The sequence below is a fragment of the Pundamilia nyererei genome, unplaced genomic scaffold (assembly GCF_000239375.1).
Source record: "Pundamilia nyererei isolate P.nyererei 1_Seehausen unplaced genomic scaffold, PunNye1.0 scaffold00115, whole genome shotgun sequence".
Lineage (NCBI taxonomy): Eukaryota > Metazoa > Chordata > Actinopteri > Cichliformes > Cichlidae > Pundamilia > Pundamilia nyererei.
In genome coordinates, this window is record NW_005187516.1 from 1714971 (window position 1) to 1730566 (window position 15596).

General features: G+C 41.8%; 1 protein-coding gene across 3 annotated transcripts in view; it reads right to left on the minus strand.

The window, feature by feature from the left end:
* The window catches only part of LOC102195714 (probable G-protein coupled receptor 158), a 79520-nt gene extending 64413 nt beyond the window's left edge, over positions 1-15107 (minus strand). The window contains exons 1-3 of one of the 3 annotated variants that reach the window (XM_005741987.1): positions 14942-15107; positions 13766-14768; positions 7079-7184 (exon numbers count right to left, since the gene is read on the minus strand). In XM_005741987.1, the coding sequence (XP_005742044.1) occupies positions 7079-7184; positions 13766-14622 (963 nt within the window). In that variant the 5' untranslated portion in view covers positions 14623-14768; positions 14942-15107. Of the gene's footprint in view, positions 1-7078; positions 7185-13765 lie in introns of all 3 variants that reach the window. The other 2 variants (XM_005741986.1, XM_005741985.1) reach the window with 2 other exon arrangements.
* Positions 15108-15596: the final 489 nt, after the last annotated feature.

Consider the following 15596-nt stretch of genomic DNA (forward strand, 5'->3'; position numbering starts at 1 on the left):
AGGAGGAAGCATGGCTGATTGAGGAGAGAAAGCCAGAAGAGAGACAGAGGGGGTAACCCTCTTTGGCTGTCACAGCAGTTTACACTCATTAGTAGAGCTCTGCCTTTGAAGCGCCTTATCTCCAGTGGCACAATTCACAGGATGGGCAGAGAAAACGCACACACCAACAGGCAGAAATGCAAACATCCCGCACACACATTAACATCGACTTAGATTAAAAAATAGTACACACAAAACAAAATGCATAAACCTACTTATCTGCATCCAGTCACAAATCACCCACACTAATCATCCTCTAGTCTTCATCTAATTATATAAGCAGTGGCTCCTTATGTAAGATGCTTCCCCTACGACTGACTATCCATAATGCATGAAGTCTTGTATTTGGTTCATGGTGACACATCCTACCTTCCTCCTCAGCTGCTGTATCTGGGCAGACCGGGAAAGAGACCAAGGAGAAGGAGGGGAAGAACAAAGCTTAACTATATAAAGGAAAGAAAATTATGACTGCCAGCAAAAAGTTGCCATAAGGATAAAAAATTCATTGGTGAGATAATGTACACTTACAATCTTGTTTTGAGTATATTGTTTGGCATTTTTACATTTTGATTATAGGAAATATAATAATAATAATGACTTAAAAATACAATATAAATACGTTTAAAGTACAAAATATGATGCTGCTATTATAAACAACAGCAATAGAATTATTATAACATGCACTTTGTTTTTTAAGACATACTTAAATTAAAGGCCATGTTACTGTTTTAGTATCACTGGTTAAATGCATCGCTTACTATAAGTATCGTAGCATATGTAAGTATATCTGTTCCTTTACTCCTCCTCAATCTGGCTAAACTTTCAATTTAAACGGCCAACGGCACCAGGATAGTCAACACCTATAAAGCTTTTGTGTTTGCTTTTTAAAAAAATAATTATAACACTCAAATCCTTACGAATCATATATACTGTGTGTAGTAGCTAATCTGAAAATGAACACCAGCATTACGTATACGGTACATGTGTATTTTGTTGATATTACATGTACCTTGTGTGTAGCTTGCTTGTAAATATTTTTTATTTAAGTAGTTTTAGTGCAGGGACAATTTAGGATAACTGTACCTATATACATATATATTTATCATGTAATTAAGCAGTTAATAAGCCTTCTTTAGACGGTGATGCTAATAGTGCCTGCAACTGATTACTTTGTCTTATACATTGAGTATGCAGCTTGCAAAGAAGAACAATAAATATGTTTTTATTATAAATTTGATGTTTATTAACAGTCATTTTTGCTATGTAACTATATGCAGCTATCTAATGAACATCAGAAGAATAAGATGATAAATTAACATAAATATGTCTGTCTTTTAAGGCAGGTTTTTAGTAGTGGAAATAATATAAAACTGTATATGATTAAAATTTTAGTCATATAGAGTTTTTCACTCCAACTGAAATTTTTGAACAGGTAACACGGAACAGGAAGGTTTTTAGTGCAACACCATACACTGCTTTACAGTCAGTTTCACCCAGGAGCTTCTAGCAACCACACACGAAATATACATTTTTGCTGAGCGACCTGCCATTACTGACTGGTCTTTAGGCCTCGGTGACTGGGGCACTCTTTTTTTAAAACTGTATATTCAACTAGCACACTTTAATAATTAATCATTTAAAGCATTTTATCTACCTCATATCCACAAGCAAATTTAGAATCGCCAATTAATCACGTGTTAGTTTTTATATTTTATATGTAACATAAAAGATCTCCACACAGAAAAAGTGGGGTTCAAACCAGGAACCTTCTTGCAGCGAGGTGACACAGTTTACCACTGCACCAATTGCAACTCGTAGGCTAACATGAATACTTTTTACAGCTTGGCTGGTGATAATTACAGTCCAAATGATGCATCATGACATAACATTTTACAATTTGCAACTCAGATGAAGTTCAAAGCTGCAGTAGCAAAGGTCAGATAATCAAACTGATAACCACCCCCTAATTCTAGGGGCTACTCAAAGTTAATACTATTGTTGGAAGATACAGTAGTACTACGGCAAGCAAAAAGGGGAAAAAAACGTAAAAAGTGCCAAAATGGTTCTCAGAATTGCAATTTGGCGATAGAGTTCATAAAAAAGCAATCAAGCTCAGTTTATTAGATATACCATTTGGATACATTACAGACAATAAACCTGCCCAAACCTGTTTTGCAAAACTGCCTCTAAACAAGAAAAAGGCATTCCACTGAAAAGGCTTTTTCTCCAGTATGCAAAACAAAGAGAGGAGGAAAAGCTGCAGTGTTAACATAAAAGTTGATCATCTACAAACTGACTGAACCATTACATCACAGCAACAGTGAGAAAGTGGGTGTTGTGCTATTACTTTCCAAACATTCTGGAGGAGACACGATGCTCCATCACATTACAAGAGACTGTTTCATTATTATGGTTTCACTGTGAGACAAAGCCTCGGGGTATGTTTGTACTGGATGGGGGAAAGCAATGAGCCTCACATCAACTTTCCACAGCCCATTTCCCACAAAAATGTATTTAGCAGGATTTAGAAATGAACTGTTGTTTAATAGGGACACTGGGACAAAGAAGCACTTTCCCCTTGCTTGGTCCTTATTGTGATTGTGGTATAGCTGCTCAGACACTATATTAGCAGCCAGATCGTTTTTGTTAAGGCTTAAGCCTGCACTCTTTTCGGGCTTTGATTTGAGCAAGAAAATTGAGGTAAAGTCCCCAAAGAACTACACCCAAATAGGAGTAATGGGCTGGCTGAATTGTGCTCGGCAATAAGCAATTAATTACATCAGGCAGGAGAAAAGAATGAAATGAAGAAATGAAATGAATGAGACACTGAGAAAGAAAGAAAAGGGCAGGGGTGAGAGTGAAACAAGAAACTGGACATGTCGCGTTGGAAATTGAAAACCGTAAGAAATTGCTATGAAATAGACACAAATGCACTGTTTGTAGTCATGTGCTGCCTCGCAGAGTATTAAGTCAAAGACAAGCAACTTATATTCCCTAAGTGCTCAGTAGCGTTTAAAGACCAGCTAACAGCGTGCCGTTGGGTTATATTTACTGCAGAGTCCCTTTCCTTTGCTACCATGACAGCTCTATATCACAGTTTCACATGGTTCTCACGTCTCTTTATTTATCCTCAGCTATCTTTATTTATCTGACAGTCTGTGCATCGAACACCTTCAGGGGAAATCAAAATGCCACTGAGCATTTCTACATCAAAGATACATTAAGAAATATCTACAAAATGCTATAGAGGCATGCTAAAATGCTAAGCTTATAGCGTGCAGATTAAATATTAGTTTCTCTCTGAATATGCAGATAAAAGTGTGCAAGAGTCAAGATTTGTTGTACCAGATACACTATATTGCCAAAAGTATTCCCATGCCTGCCTTCACACGCATATGAGTGACATCCGATTCTTAATCCATAGCGTGTGTGGCTATAACACCTGAAAGTGTTCTGGGAAGGCACGAGGTTTAGGAGTGTGTTTATGGAAATGTTTGACTATTCTTCCAGACGTACATTTGAGGTCAGACAATGATCAGGACTCTGTGCAGGCCAGTCATGATCTTCTAGACATCCATGTCTTTATGGACCTTGCAATGTTCGCAGCCATGTTGGAAGAGCAAGGGGCCATTCCCAAACTGTTCCCACAAAGCTGGGAACATGAAATTGTCCAAAAATGTCTTAGTTTGAAGCATTAAGACTTCCTTTGACTAGAACTAAGGGGTGAGCCCAGCTCCTAAAAATCAACCCCACACCATAAGCCCCACTCCACCAAGCTTTATACTTGGCACAACGCAGTCAGACCGTACCTTTCTCCTGGCAACCGCCACACTGCACTTGTCCATCAGATTGCCAGAGAAGCATAACCACTGCTCTAGGGTCCAGTGGTAGAGTGCTTTACATCACTGCATCCAACATTTGCATTGTGCTTGATGATGTAAAACTTGGATGTGGCTGCTTGGCCATGGAAACCTATTCCATGAAGCTCTCTACACACTGTTTTTGAGCTAAACTGAAGGCCGCGTGAAGTCTGGAGGTCTATGTGTGTTAGCAGTCCTAGCCACCGCTCTGTGATTTTTCCATGGGCTGCCACTTCGCAGCTGAGTTGCTGTTGTTTCCAATCAGCTTTACTTTGTTATACCAACACTAACAGTTGACTGTGGAATATTTAGTAGTGAGGATATTTCACGACTGGACTTGGTGCACAGGTTGCGTCCTATCACTGTACCAAGCTGGAATTCACTGAGCTCCTGAGAGCAACCCACTCTTTCACAAATGTTTGTAGAAGCAGTCTGCATGTCTAGGTGCTGGATTTTATACACCTGTGGCCATGGAAGTGATCGAATGCATGAATTCAGTGGTTTGGATGGGTGAGTGAATACTTGTGACAATATAGTGTAATTTATGCTAGACTCATTGGCTCCACACTGCCCTCCTTTTTAAAGTTCTCAGAGAGCAATCAGCTGTAGCGTGTCTAAATAAATGCTGTAAGAAAAGTCTGTTCCAATTGTGGATTTCATTACTCTATGAAATCATCCGTGGACAAGATTGATGATATTGTTTCTTGGTCAATATTTGCTCTCTCTATGAAAACATTTGCAATATAAAGTTTTAACTCTGTGCTGTTTGCCAGTGTCTTAATTTCTGCTCTCTAAGCTCCTCATTACATTTCAAACAACAAGAGAAAAACAGCACTGCGGATTCAAGATGGCACTGAATCACTGGCTGCCGCTCGGCCAAAAATATAGTGTGTGAAGGAAATTAATCATAGAAGCTGTGAGCTCTTCGATGGCCGTCTCAAACTGTCCCTCCATGACGTTTTAAGTCCAACTGTAGTGACAGCATTTTGAAAGAAAATGTTCTGAGCAAAAAAGTAAAAGTTTACAAGTGTGCAATGGCACTGTGACTTATTTTAACACAAACAAAAGCCACATGTGCACATATAAACAGGGCACACACCTAGCGTAATTCAAAGCATTTTGATGACAGTGATCAGACTCGGACAGCTTAGCCTTGTTATCCTTGGCAATTAAAAGGCTGCCAAACCTAAAGTCACAGCCACAAAACATATATAAAATATATAAAATATTAGAAGAATGCAAACATAGAGATCTGTCTCATCTGTATATCCCCCCCACCTACCCGCTCTAATGCTCCATGACAGACTGGTGATGAGTTGGGAGAGAAGCGCACGCAAACAAAGAGCATGGTCAATAATTCATCTCATCTTGCTGCAATCCATTACACTGCATTTATTATACATCATATGGGCAGCAACATGCCATGCACGCCCGAGCAGTCACTCTCCCATGTTGGAGTCAGACAGGCTCCCTGCAAAACATCACACGTTGGCACTGACACAAGCGAGATGGCAATTACAGAGGCGGGCCGCTCACGCGCACGCCGCACCCGGATGCTCAGACAGACACAAATACAGAACTACCTCATCGTTCTCTGTCTTTCTGACGCTTCAGAAAGAGACAAATGTGATGAATGTCTGCCGCCGGTTCTGTCACACCGGTCACACAGATGAGAATGCTTTAGTGTGGAGAAGGCGCACACATCGCAGACAGTCCTGCAGAACTCTTAAGTCAGTAGGCGACAAGCTACTTTGTAAAATAATCAGTTTTGTTCCACTTATCCCCTTATCTTGCCTCTACCATGAGGTTCATTTTTGTTTGTTTGTTTATCCCTCAGCCTCCTAGTACAGCGGTCCCCAACCCCTGGGCCTCAGACCGGTACCGGTCCATGAGTCGTTTGGTATCGGGCCGCGAGAGTTGAGGCTCCGGTGTGAAATGTATGGTTTTCAGGGTTTTTATCGGTTTTCAGCGTTATTTTGTTATCGTTTTTATCATTAACTCGGTTTTCCTGGGTCTTTTCACGTGTGTTATGAATAAATCTTATTTTTTTCGGTACCGATACTAGTTTTATTTTGTTGTATTTATCCGCGACACCTTAAAGGCCGGTCTGTGAAAATATTGTCGGGCATAAACCGGTCCGTGGCGCAAAAAAGGTTGGTTGATGACATCCTTGTCAAGTTATCCCAGTCAAGGTTTTAAGAAAACATGACCTCTGACCCATGACCTTGATGCTGAGGTTACTCAGATTTGGACTTGTCTGGGATTTTTAGCAGATGCACCTGTGGTGACAAAGTGAAAGTCCTGCATCCCTTTGTTGTCAAGTTCTTACACTGACAACTTGGGTGTCCATATTGCCACCTGCCATATCCACCCAGCTGACAAGGTGACAACAATACCCCATCAGCCTGTTACTGCAGAAAGATGAAAAGGGATGTGCATCAAAGACAGTGTTTTTGCAAGTGCTGTACTCAAAATGTTTGGGATGAATTAGGAACATGGTAGTGTGTAAAATCAGCCTTTTACTTATTGCCGTACGACGGCCATGAGAATGGTTGTGAGCAAATTTCTGCAAAACCAAGTATCATTCCCTTCAGCCTTATCTGCATCTTTTGGGTGGTGCAAACCTTCCTCTGCATCACTCTGATGTAGTTTGTTTGCGCCTCATGGTGAATAATCGAATGATGTCAGTACTTATACTTATGGAGAGGTATTAAACTGCAGTTAAAAACCTTTTTTAAAATATATAAATAGAAATATAGTATGCATGTCGCCTTGTTCATATTTCTCGTGTCCGAGAGAAGTTTCAAAGGAGGGCAAGCACAGAGCAGCATAAAACATCCATTCTGTACCACTCCTCACAGACAGTTTCACACATTTACAGGAACTGTGGCTGAGTGAATGGAGAACATTACTCTTCGGGTTTTGGTCAGTTATCTGATGCTCATACTGAGGACACATGATCAAAGGCAACCTGCGATGAGAGGAAAGGCAGCGAAGGCTCTGTGAAACAGCTCATTCAGGTCTATTATTAAATGGAACAGTTGAGTTATAAATAAATAAATAACTCAACTGTTGCATTCAAATTCAATGCAAGTACTTAGAGAAACAAATAGATTTTGCAAGAATTAACAAATAGGTGAATGTAACTCCAAAATTAAGAGAAGTAGCAGCAGACTCACCTCCATGCTGGTAAGATTACAGCGATGGGTCCCACCGAACCAGCCACTGTTGGAGCACTGGTCAATGTCCACATCCTGCAGGTTCACGTCCACGCGGACAACGCCCCTGTCAGAGAGAAGGAAGCAGGGAAAGAGTCAGGACAAGAGTGCAGAAGAAAAGAGGGAAAGAGGGAGGTAGAAATATTGAAAGGAGTAAATAAAAGAAACAAATGAAATTGAAGAATCAAATGTGTTCAGCAGGAATGGAAGAAAAGTGAAACAGAACAGGAGGGAAGATGAAAACAAGCAGAAAGGAGGCACGTGGACTACACAGATGCAGGTGAGGTCAGAATGAAAGGGAAGAAAATTAAAAACAGGAAAGAAGAGCAATGCTCGGGGGAAGTGAGGTTAAAGGTTCAACAAGCAGGAGAAGGGAGGTGTAGCCGAACGGGAGGAATAGGAATAAATTGAAAGGGAGAAGAATTAAGAGTGATGGAGGTAAGTAATGAAAAAGAAGAGAGAGACAGAGGTAAGGAAAAAGAAGCAGGGTCAGATTCATAATGTGCCACTTTTCCTTCCAGACACTGAGAAATTAAAAAGTAACGCTTTTAGTGTCAAGACTGCATTGCCTGTTGCCTCCAATTTGAGAACGCTAGCTTTCATATTTTCTGAATTCGGTTTCTTTGTTCTTGTTGCGCGTTGAACACTTTCACAGATTTGTGTGGACCTTTTGGGTTGCTGGGAATCCTGTGCAGGATGCTGACTGCCTCGCTGCAGTTTAGCTAGAATCTGGTTGTCAGGCCATTTCACCTTGACTGATGGGCCTCATCATGTGCCTCATCAGCTCGGCTCACTACAAATACTGTATCCTGTCGCTTTATTTTCTGCTTGTTGAGCCGCAGACAAGTCAAAGACAAACAACTTTTGTTCCAGAAGATCATGGCTTCTCTTTCCTGTCAACAAATGCAACACGATGACTAATGCGATGAGTCGGCTGAAGCACGTTTGTGCCTAATAAGCGCATAAATCTGAATCGCAAAGTTGCCATGACAACATACTGATGTTTAAGAAGTTAACTAAGAATCATTAACACTAAAGACAGTAGTTTAGGCTAATGGAAATATCAGCAGTTTTCTCATTTTGAGAACATTTTTCACCTGATGGTAACTCGAAATTAAAAATAAGAGGTCACCCAAGCTGCTATAAACAGCTTCTAGTTCCACGACAGCTGAGTGCTATAGTTTTTAAGCACATTTGTTGGACGGCTTTCAGCGGTGGATTATTGCACATTTGGTGCTGTAGTGAGCTTTGAGGAAGCAGGCTGGTATGTTATGAATAAAAGTAAACTACAATCTGATCCCATGCTTCCCTGTGCAAATGCCAGTGTAAAGTTTTTAAAGGCAGTATTTATGTGGGGTGTGTTCTCTGCTCCCGGCCGTGTTCACTATCAGATTCTGAGGATTTTCACACCAAGGGTGAGAAATACTCTTGTTTTCTTGCTGCGCCTGAGACCCGAACAAGTTCAATACACGGAGACTGCTGGCCTGTGCAGCAGTGAGCCACTACAGATTCAGACTGTGGAGTGAAGAAGGTTAAATAAACTGGTGAGGGATGTGACTGAAATACAGCACAGCCCGAGACTTCAGCTAAGTCAGTGTAGCCCACAGTGAATAGATATCTTTGTTTATGACTCTTTATCTCCCTTTCATCATGCACACTTATAAATAATGCCTGGTTTTCTTTTATTAAACCTTTTATTAAACCTCGCTGTCAATTCCTCCACTCCTTTGTGGTGAAGTGGTGCCTGACACCTGTTACCTCCCTCCCCCATCTGCCTGGTGGGAAGTGGAACAAACAACCGCAGAGAGAGGCTTTGGCTACCACCTCTACTCGAGTACACAAGAAAGAAAAAGAAGCAAATGTGTTTACGCCTGTATGTGTTTGTGTGCACTCGAGTCCTTTACGCAGGTCAAGGCTTGGTGGAAAGCAGAAGTAAAAACTGAGAGATGTGAAAGAGCTTGGATCTGTGTTAAGATGAGGCACAAATTTCTTAGAGTGAAAGAAACATCAGGACAAGCACTGCATGGGGGTACAATTTGATCATTTCTGCTACAACATAACAAATGATTGTGAAGACAAATGTACGCCTCGGCCTGAGTACCACTAAAAGAGTGATTCTTTACATTTACACAGCACAGATGGTCCTTTATTTCTCTGGGATGATTTATTCTTCCTCCTCTCACTAGCAATCCATCAAAACCATTTAGCCACCCATTAAGGCTTCATGATAACCATCAGTCACTTCCAAGCTATTTACAAAGTGCTGCTCTATACTGCTTAAATTCTGATTTCATGAATCCAGCTTCACAGCGACCCTACCAATGAAATTATTTCAGATTAGGCTTAGGTGAGCAATAGATGGATAAGCTGCTCTCAGGTCCTGTGTCAGGTCTTTGACGGACTTTTTCCTGTTTCTTGAGGAGATGACTTGCAGATTCTGTCTGCTGTAGACAGTTTTTTTTAGGCCTGCCACATCTTCTTTTCTCCTCCACATGTCTGGTTTCCTCAATTTTTTTTAAAAACACACCGCACACAATGTGGAGATATGCCAATTTTCCAGCTATTAGTGCTGCAGGAATCATTGTTTTGGTGCCAAAGGTATGATTTTATGTCCATCAAAATGTGTTATCTTTGCTATTTTCTGTAGATTCAGGTAAAGAAGCTGGAAAATGTATGTGTTTGTCATAGTCAGTGGAAGCAGACTGTGTGGAGCGTGAATAGTGGACCCAAACGCAGACACAACATGTCTGGAACATGGAACGTAACTTGATTTAACAAAAGGTGAGCTGTTTAATAAGGCTGATGAAAAGGTACAAACGAAGGGCAAGGCAAACTGATGCAAAACTAAACATTAACCTAAACTGAGTAAACTGAAATACAACATGAAAAACCCTGACATGAACATGAATACATGAAACCTGGAAGCATGGCGTGAAACAACAGACGACCTGACAATGAAACATGACAGCAGAACACGAAACACAGGGGAACACAGCTTATACAAATGAACATGACGCCACAGGGGAAGCAAAACTAAACACACTGAACATGGAACACATGACTTTCAAAATAAAACAGGAAACATAATGGGATGTAGACATGAAACACAGGGTGAGTGAGACATAAACACAAGGGGCAAAGACACGAGGGGAATCTGATAAACAATGAACTATAACAGGGCAACCAAGGCAAAACAGAAAGAGCTTAAGATAACTAAATGAACTTAAACATAAACCATAAACCATCAAAATACACTGAAACGCAAAGCGCCAAGTTAAAAGACCCAGGATCGTGACAGTGTTGCAACAGGCTACAGGTAAGAAAGTGCCTAAAGACAAAATTTAAAATAGGTGCTTTGCTAAGTTGTCTGCTGTGTGTGGTTCATTCCTTGAGTTAGGTGCCTTTTCTATGCTTGAATGAATTTTTGCTTGAAAAAGTGGTCAGGTACGAGGGCTGAAAAAGCAGCTAATGTCCAGAGAAAAACAAAAAGACCTTCAAAAGCACGAAGAGCTACGCTCAAGGCCACTTTAGAAAATTACAAGAACATCTGGCTCATTGGAAGCAAAATATAAACAAAGGAAGGGCGTCACAAGACTTTTGCACAGTACTGCAAGCTAGAGACGGTGGTTATGCAATGACATTATCTGTGCTGTTGTGTTGATGACAAATAGCGAAAGTGAAAACTGAGAGAAAGTCTTTATTTTTGTTTTTCTGACAGATTTGCACATGATCATTTATATCTATGTGAGCTACAATTCAGTGCCGCTCTTTTCTGAAGCGAAACAACTTCGGTTATGGTTTCTATAAAAGAAAGAAAAACATGAAATGCTTCCAGAGGTATAGTATCTTATAGCATTTCCTTATAATGACACAATATCTTTTTTACCATCCTATATAAAAGTGCTGGAGGTGAGGCTGCTGGATTCTTGTCGGGATCGAATTATTTTATTCTGGTTTTCATTTACACATGTCAAACTTTTGCTTCTTCCACTCCTTGTGAAAGGCAGAGCTGGAGCTTAGTCTGAAAGACAGACAAAAATCATTGGACAGAGCCTCTCTCCTCCCCTCATTACCTCACAAATTTACATCAGACTCAAATAATAATAATAAGAAAGAGCAACAAGGCTTCTTTGACACAGAAAGTAGAAGACATGGAGGCTCTGGCTTATCATCTCCACTACTTTATGCGTTTCTGTCCAGAGCCAACAAACTTTCTATTTTTAGAAATGTCATCGCAGGAGTGAGATGAGTCGAAGAAACAGCATAGCACAACTCGCATTACAGAACGTAGAGGGAGGAGAAAAACATCATGAATCTGGTTGTGTACTTGCAGCCAATATTTATCCTCAGTTACAGACTGTATTTCTCTGAGATACACACTCAGGTTTTAAACACCCACTTTATTATTTTCCCTCTTAACTTGACATTTCCCTTGGCTCCCTTTGCTGACTCCACAGTCAATTTTGACAAATGCCAAACTATATTACTAAAAGTACGGCAGTTATTTCTTGATCTTGGAAACTGGAAAGCTCTGGGGGTAAAGATACTAAGTGGACCCTGAGTTTTGACTTTTTCAAAATCGCTATTTCTGAGGTCTTGACTAATTTTAATCCTTACCTTTACATCAACCGGTCAAACCCCCCCTAACAGTGCATACCTCATAGTTTCCATCTCTATTCATTACAGAGTTTCTCTATAATCCAGCATCCCCTCTATATTCATATGAAACATCACAAATGGGATTCAGTATCTGACTTGTCTTCTTCTAAATGTCACAAATCACAGTGACTTGTAAAATGTCACAATCATTTAAACTCACTCAAAACCCTCTTGGCTGGGCTGGAATAGGCAATTGATTTAATTATGAATTCATTCACTGAACTGATTTAATCACACTTAACATTTTCCAGACGCCTTAGGCCACTGACACAAGCACATCTCCCATCTTTCTCAACTAGTTAAACATCCTCATCATGACAAGTTGATGGTTTAAAACGGGCAATATCCCGGACATGACTCGAATCCTTTTTTGGAGATGAACAAGCCAACGCAGGCAGACTGAGTCATTACAGCAAGCTGAAGCTACCCTATAAGACAGATGCTTAACTTTCAAGCAGCTCTAACAAACATCTCTGGAAATTTGAGGTAATCTGAAAGTGTGGACCATGTTGATGCTGATAGAAATTCATTGTGTAATAAGAATCAGCCATCTTCAGATCCTGCACGGAGATGATAGCTGTACAATTCTCTAAAAAGCCAGAAGAAGCCCTCATCACATCGTAACACTGTCCCTGGAGCAGGTAGTGATGCAGCATTTTGCTCAGGGACACATCACCGGGGTGGATGCATGCCAGGGTGAGGGCCGAATCACAAACACACACTGCTGCCTATAAACCACGAGCACTGTGCAGCAGTGTCATTCCAATTTAATTAGTCTTGCTTATTATGTAGTGACAGTGTAGGGGTATTTTACATGTGTAGGTGAATCTGTGTCTGTGCATATACACTTGTGGATCTTTATATTGAAGATGGCAGAAGTTTCATGTGATGATGTCAGCGGATATAACACCAATGCCTGTGAGCCAAAAGCTCAGGCTTCAGGTCGACTGAACACCTTTTTGGGGAGTTTTTCTCCCTACTCTTCACCTTGAATGACATCAGTCCAAGACGATGTCCTTAACACGGGCATCTCAGGGACAAAGATCTTGCTAAGTTACAGCAACCATCCACCTGGTTTTCAAACCTTCTGTTCATGAGGGAAAACCTATGAGAAGAAAGGAAGCAGACAAACTAAAGGGCTTCACCAAAGCCCAGAACAGGATAAATAAGGATTATTTTGAACTGTGAATCATGGAAAGCTAGAGTCCAAAATAAAAATGCAAAGCTAGAGTTAGTACAAAACTAAGTAAGTAAGTAAGTAAGAGTTGGGTGTGTGTGTGTTTACCCCAAGCTTACCCTTGTTGTAAACTTTCTGTTTTTCCTCTCTTGAAAAATATTTATCATCTTTATTTGTATTTTTTTCTCCCATGTTATCTCACATTAGCGACACTGAGTGTGTGAGCGATACACTGACTTATACACTGCAACTTAGACTGATGTAAGGGTGAAGTGCACCTGGACCTCTGAGTGGTTTCATCTTGTAGTCGAGATTTCATTGTTTATTCATGGCTTCATTGATCTTCTCAGGACACTCTTGGACCGCAGCCTTGAAATACGAGAGCTTTAGGTGTTTTGATGCACCTAAATGTTACCCACAAACACGCACGCGTGCACACTTCTATAGATATCCTCACTTACGAGCACTGCGTAAAGCCTGCAGAATTCATTAGAGTGCTGGCTGCAGCAGGGCTGCATGCCTGTGCCTTGACAGGTGAGTGAAATGTCTAGATAGATCTGCCAAGGTTCTTTTTAACTGTCTGCTTCTATTACAGCAGTAGGTGGATCCATATTTACATGAAGTCTCACAGAGGTTGTTGTCAATTAAATGCTGTTAAAGCATTTCAATAGCTGACGCTGATTATCTGATTAACTTTAATTATTAATAAAATATAAAGAAATAGATACTTTAACATGTGTGAGCTGTAATAGAACATTAAAACATATTTTTCTACATTTTAAGGACAAAAAAGTGACACTTTTCAGTCTCACCTGAACTCTGGCGCTGAGTTGCTCTTAAGTCCATAGAAGGCTGCAGACAGGGTGAGCAGCCAATAGGGCACAAACGTTCCGTGTTCACACTCCAGGTATGGCGCAGACCACTTAATTTGGTTTTTGTCCAGGAGATAAGTGCCACTCTTGGAGCCCGATGCCTCCGTGATTCTTCTGTGCATGTGTGGTCTCCTGCCGTCCCTGAACTCATTAAACCAGTCAGTCTCCGGACTCCTGCCCTTGAGGTGACGGTGCGCAGAGCCGGATAGGTCCTGTAGTACCACTTCATTCTCGGTTCTCGTCGCCTGGAGGAAAACGTGGGGCCCTGGCGTCAGCGCATCCGTGTGCAAGGTCACCACTGCCCTGTGGATTTTAGGATCCCCTTCGAGGATGCTTTGAACCAGCGCGTGGTACCAGTGGATGTCCCTCCGCAGGGTTTGCTCCCGGGACCTGTTGGCTTGCAGGATCATATTCAGGAAGTTTGTGGCGTGCGCTACAGTGTCCAGAATGCTGTGGAGGGAATAGTGGGAGGCGACGTGGAGGCCGCCTCGCAGGCTGCTCAGCTCGTACCTCCGCGAACAGTTGACCTGTCTAAGCGCCGAAGAGTCCCCGGTGTGCAAGAAAGCGGTCACCACCCTGGGCAGGTCCTCCTCGATTTTGTGCGCCACCACCGTGCGCTCGGTGGCTGGTAATGGGTAATAGGTCGGATGGTGGGGTGGCTCCCTGTTGATATTTTGGGTGCTGAAGACTGGTGGGCTCTTATCGTCGCGGTCATTGTCAGACCACTCCACATAACCGTAGTTTGAACCCCAAACGAGCCCTGTTTGCAGGAGCAACGGGACGACTAGGAGAGCCATGGTTCGTTGTCACAGGCACAGAGCAGACACCGCGTGGACTTGGCAAAGTGTGGCGACCATCACCAAAGCCACTCTATATCTTCTGCCGCTTCAGGAGATCAGAAACACTTTCAAACACACGCCCGAGGATGTCCTGGATTTCATACCTACGACCAAGCATAAAACGGCAAACGATTTCCTCTTGTCATCTTTGCATCTTTCAGAGAGAGCACACTTTTCCTCTCTTCTGTTAAAAAAAAAAACACACAGTGTGATCTAAACAGCTGCACAGACACGAACCAGCTTCCTAACTCATGAGAAAACCACACGGACTCCTCACCAGCCCGCAATCCAGGGGAGTGCTCGGGTTCTCCTTATGTTTTTACTCCCGCTCGGAGAAATCCAGGAGAAGAATGACAAGGGAGAGAGCAAATTGTACTCGAAGTTCCGTCCCTCCCAATAAAATCCTAATAGGCCACCTCGAGAGTCGCCCACCGGCGTGTGTGCTGGTTTCTCATTGCCGGTCTGTCTTGAGGTGGGCGGAGCGTGGGAACGACGAGAGCTGTCCGGTGCTGAAAGTAGCGCCCGTAGGAAGAAAAGCGAGGGAGGCTGTGGTGATGAAGAGGAGCCCTGAGTAATGAAGACGAAGGAGCAACCTGGCAACTAGATTTACTTTGCAAATGAAAAAAAAGAAAGAAAAACGACTGCGTGAGTGAGTGAGAGAAAGAGGGGCGGGGGAGGGGGGGGGGGGCTCACATATAGTTTAAACTGTGATTAATTATATATAGACAAAATGTCCAAAACTGTGTATAAAGTAGAACATCACACACATTACAGCCACACTTTTTTCTCAAGGGTTATATTTCTAATCATCAACCCAAGCAGCACCATGTATATTAGCCAGGTGTGTTCTAATATACTGTGTGTGCGGCTGGGAATCGCAGATCCACGCTTTCTTGGGTCCGAGTCACGTAAATTTCGTCAAGAGAGGGCAA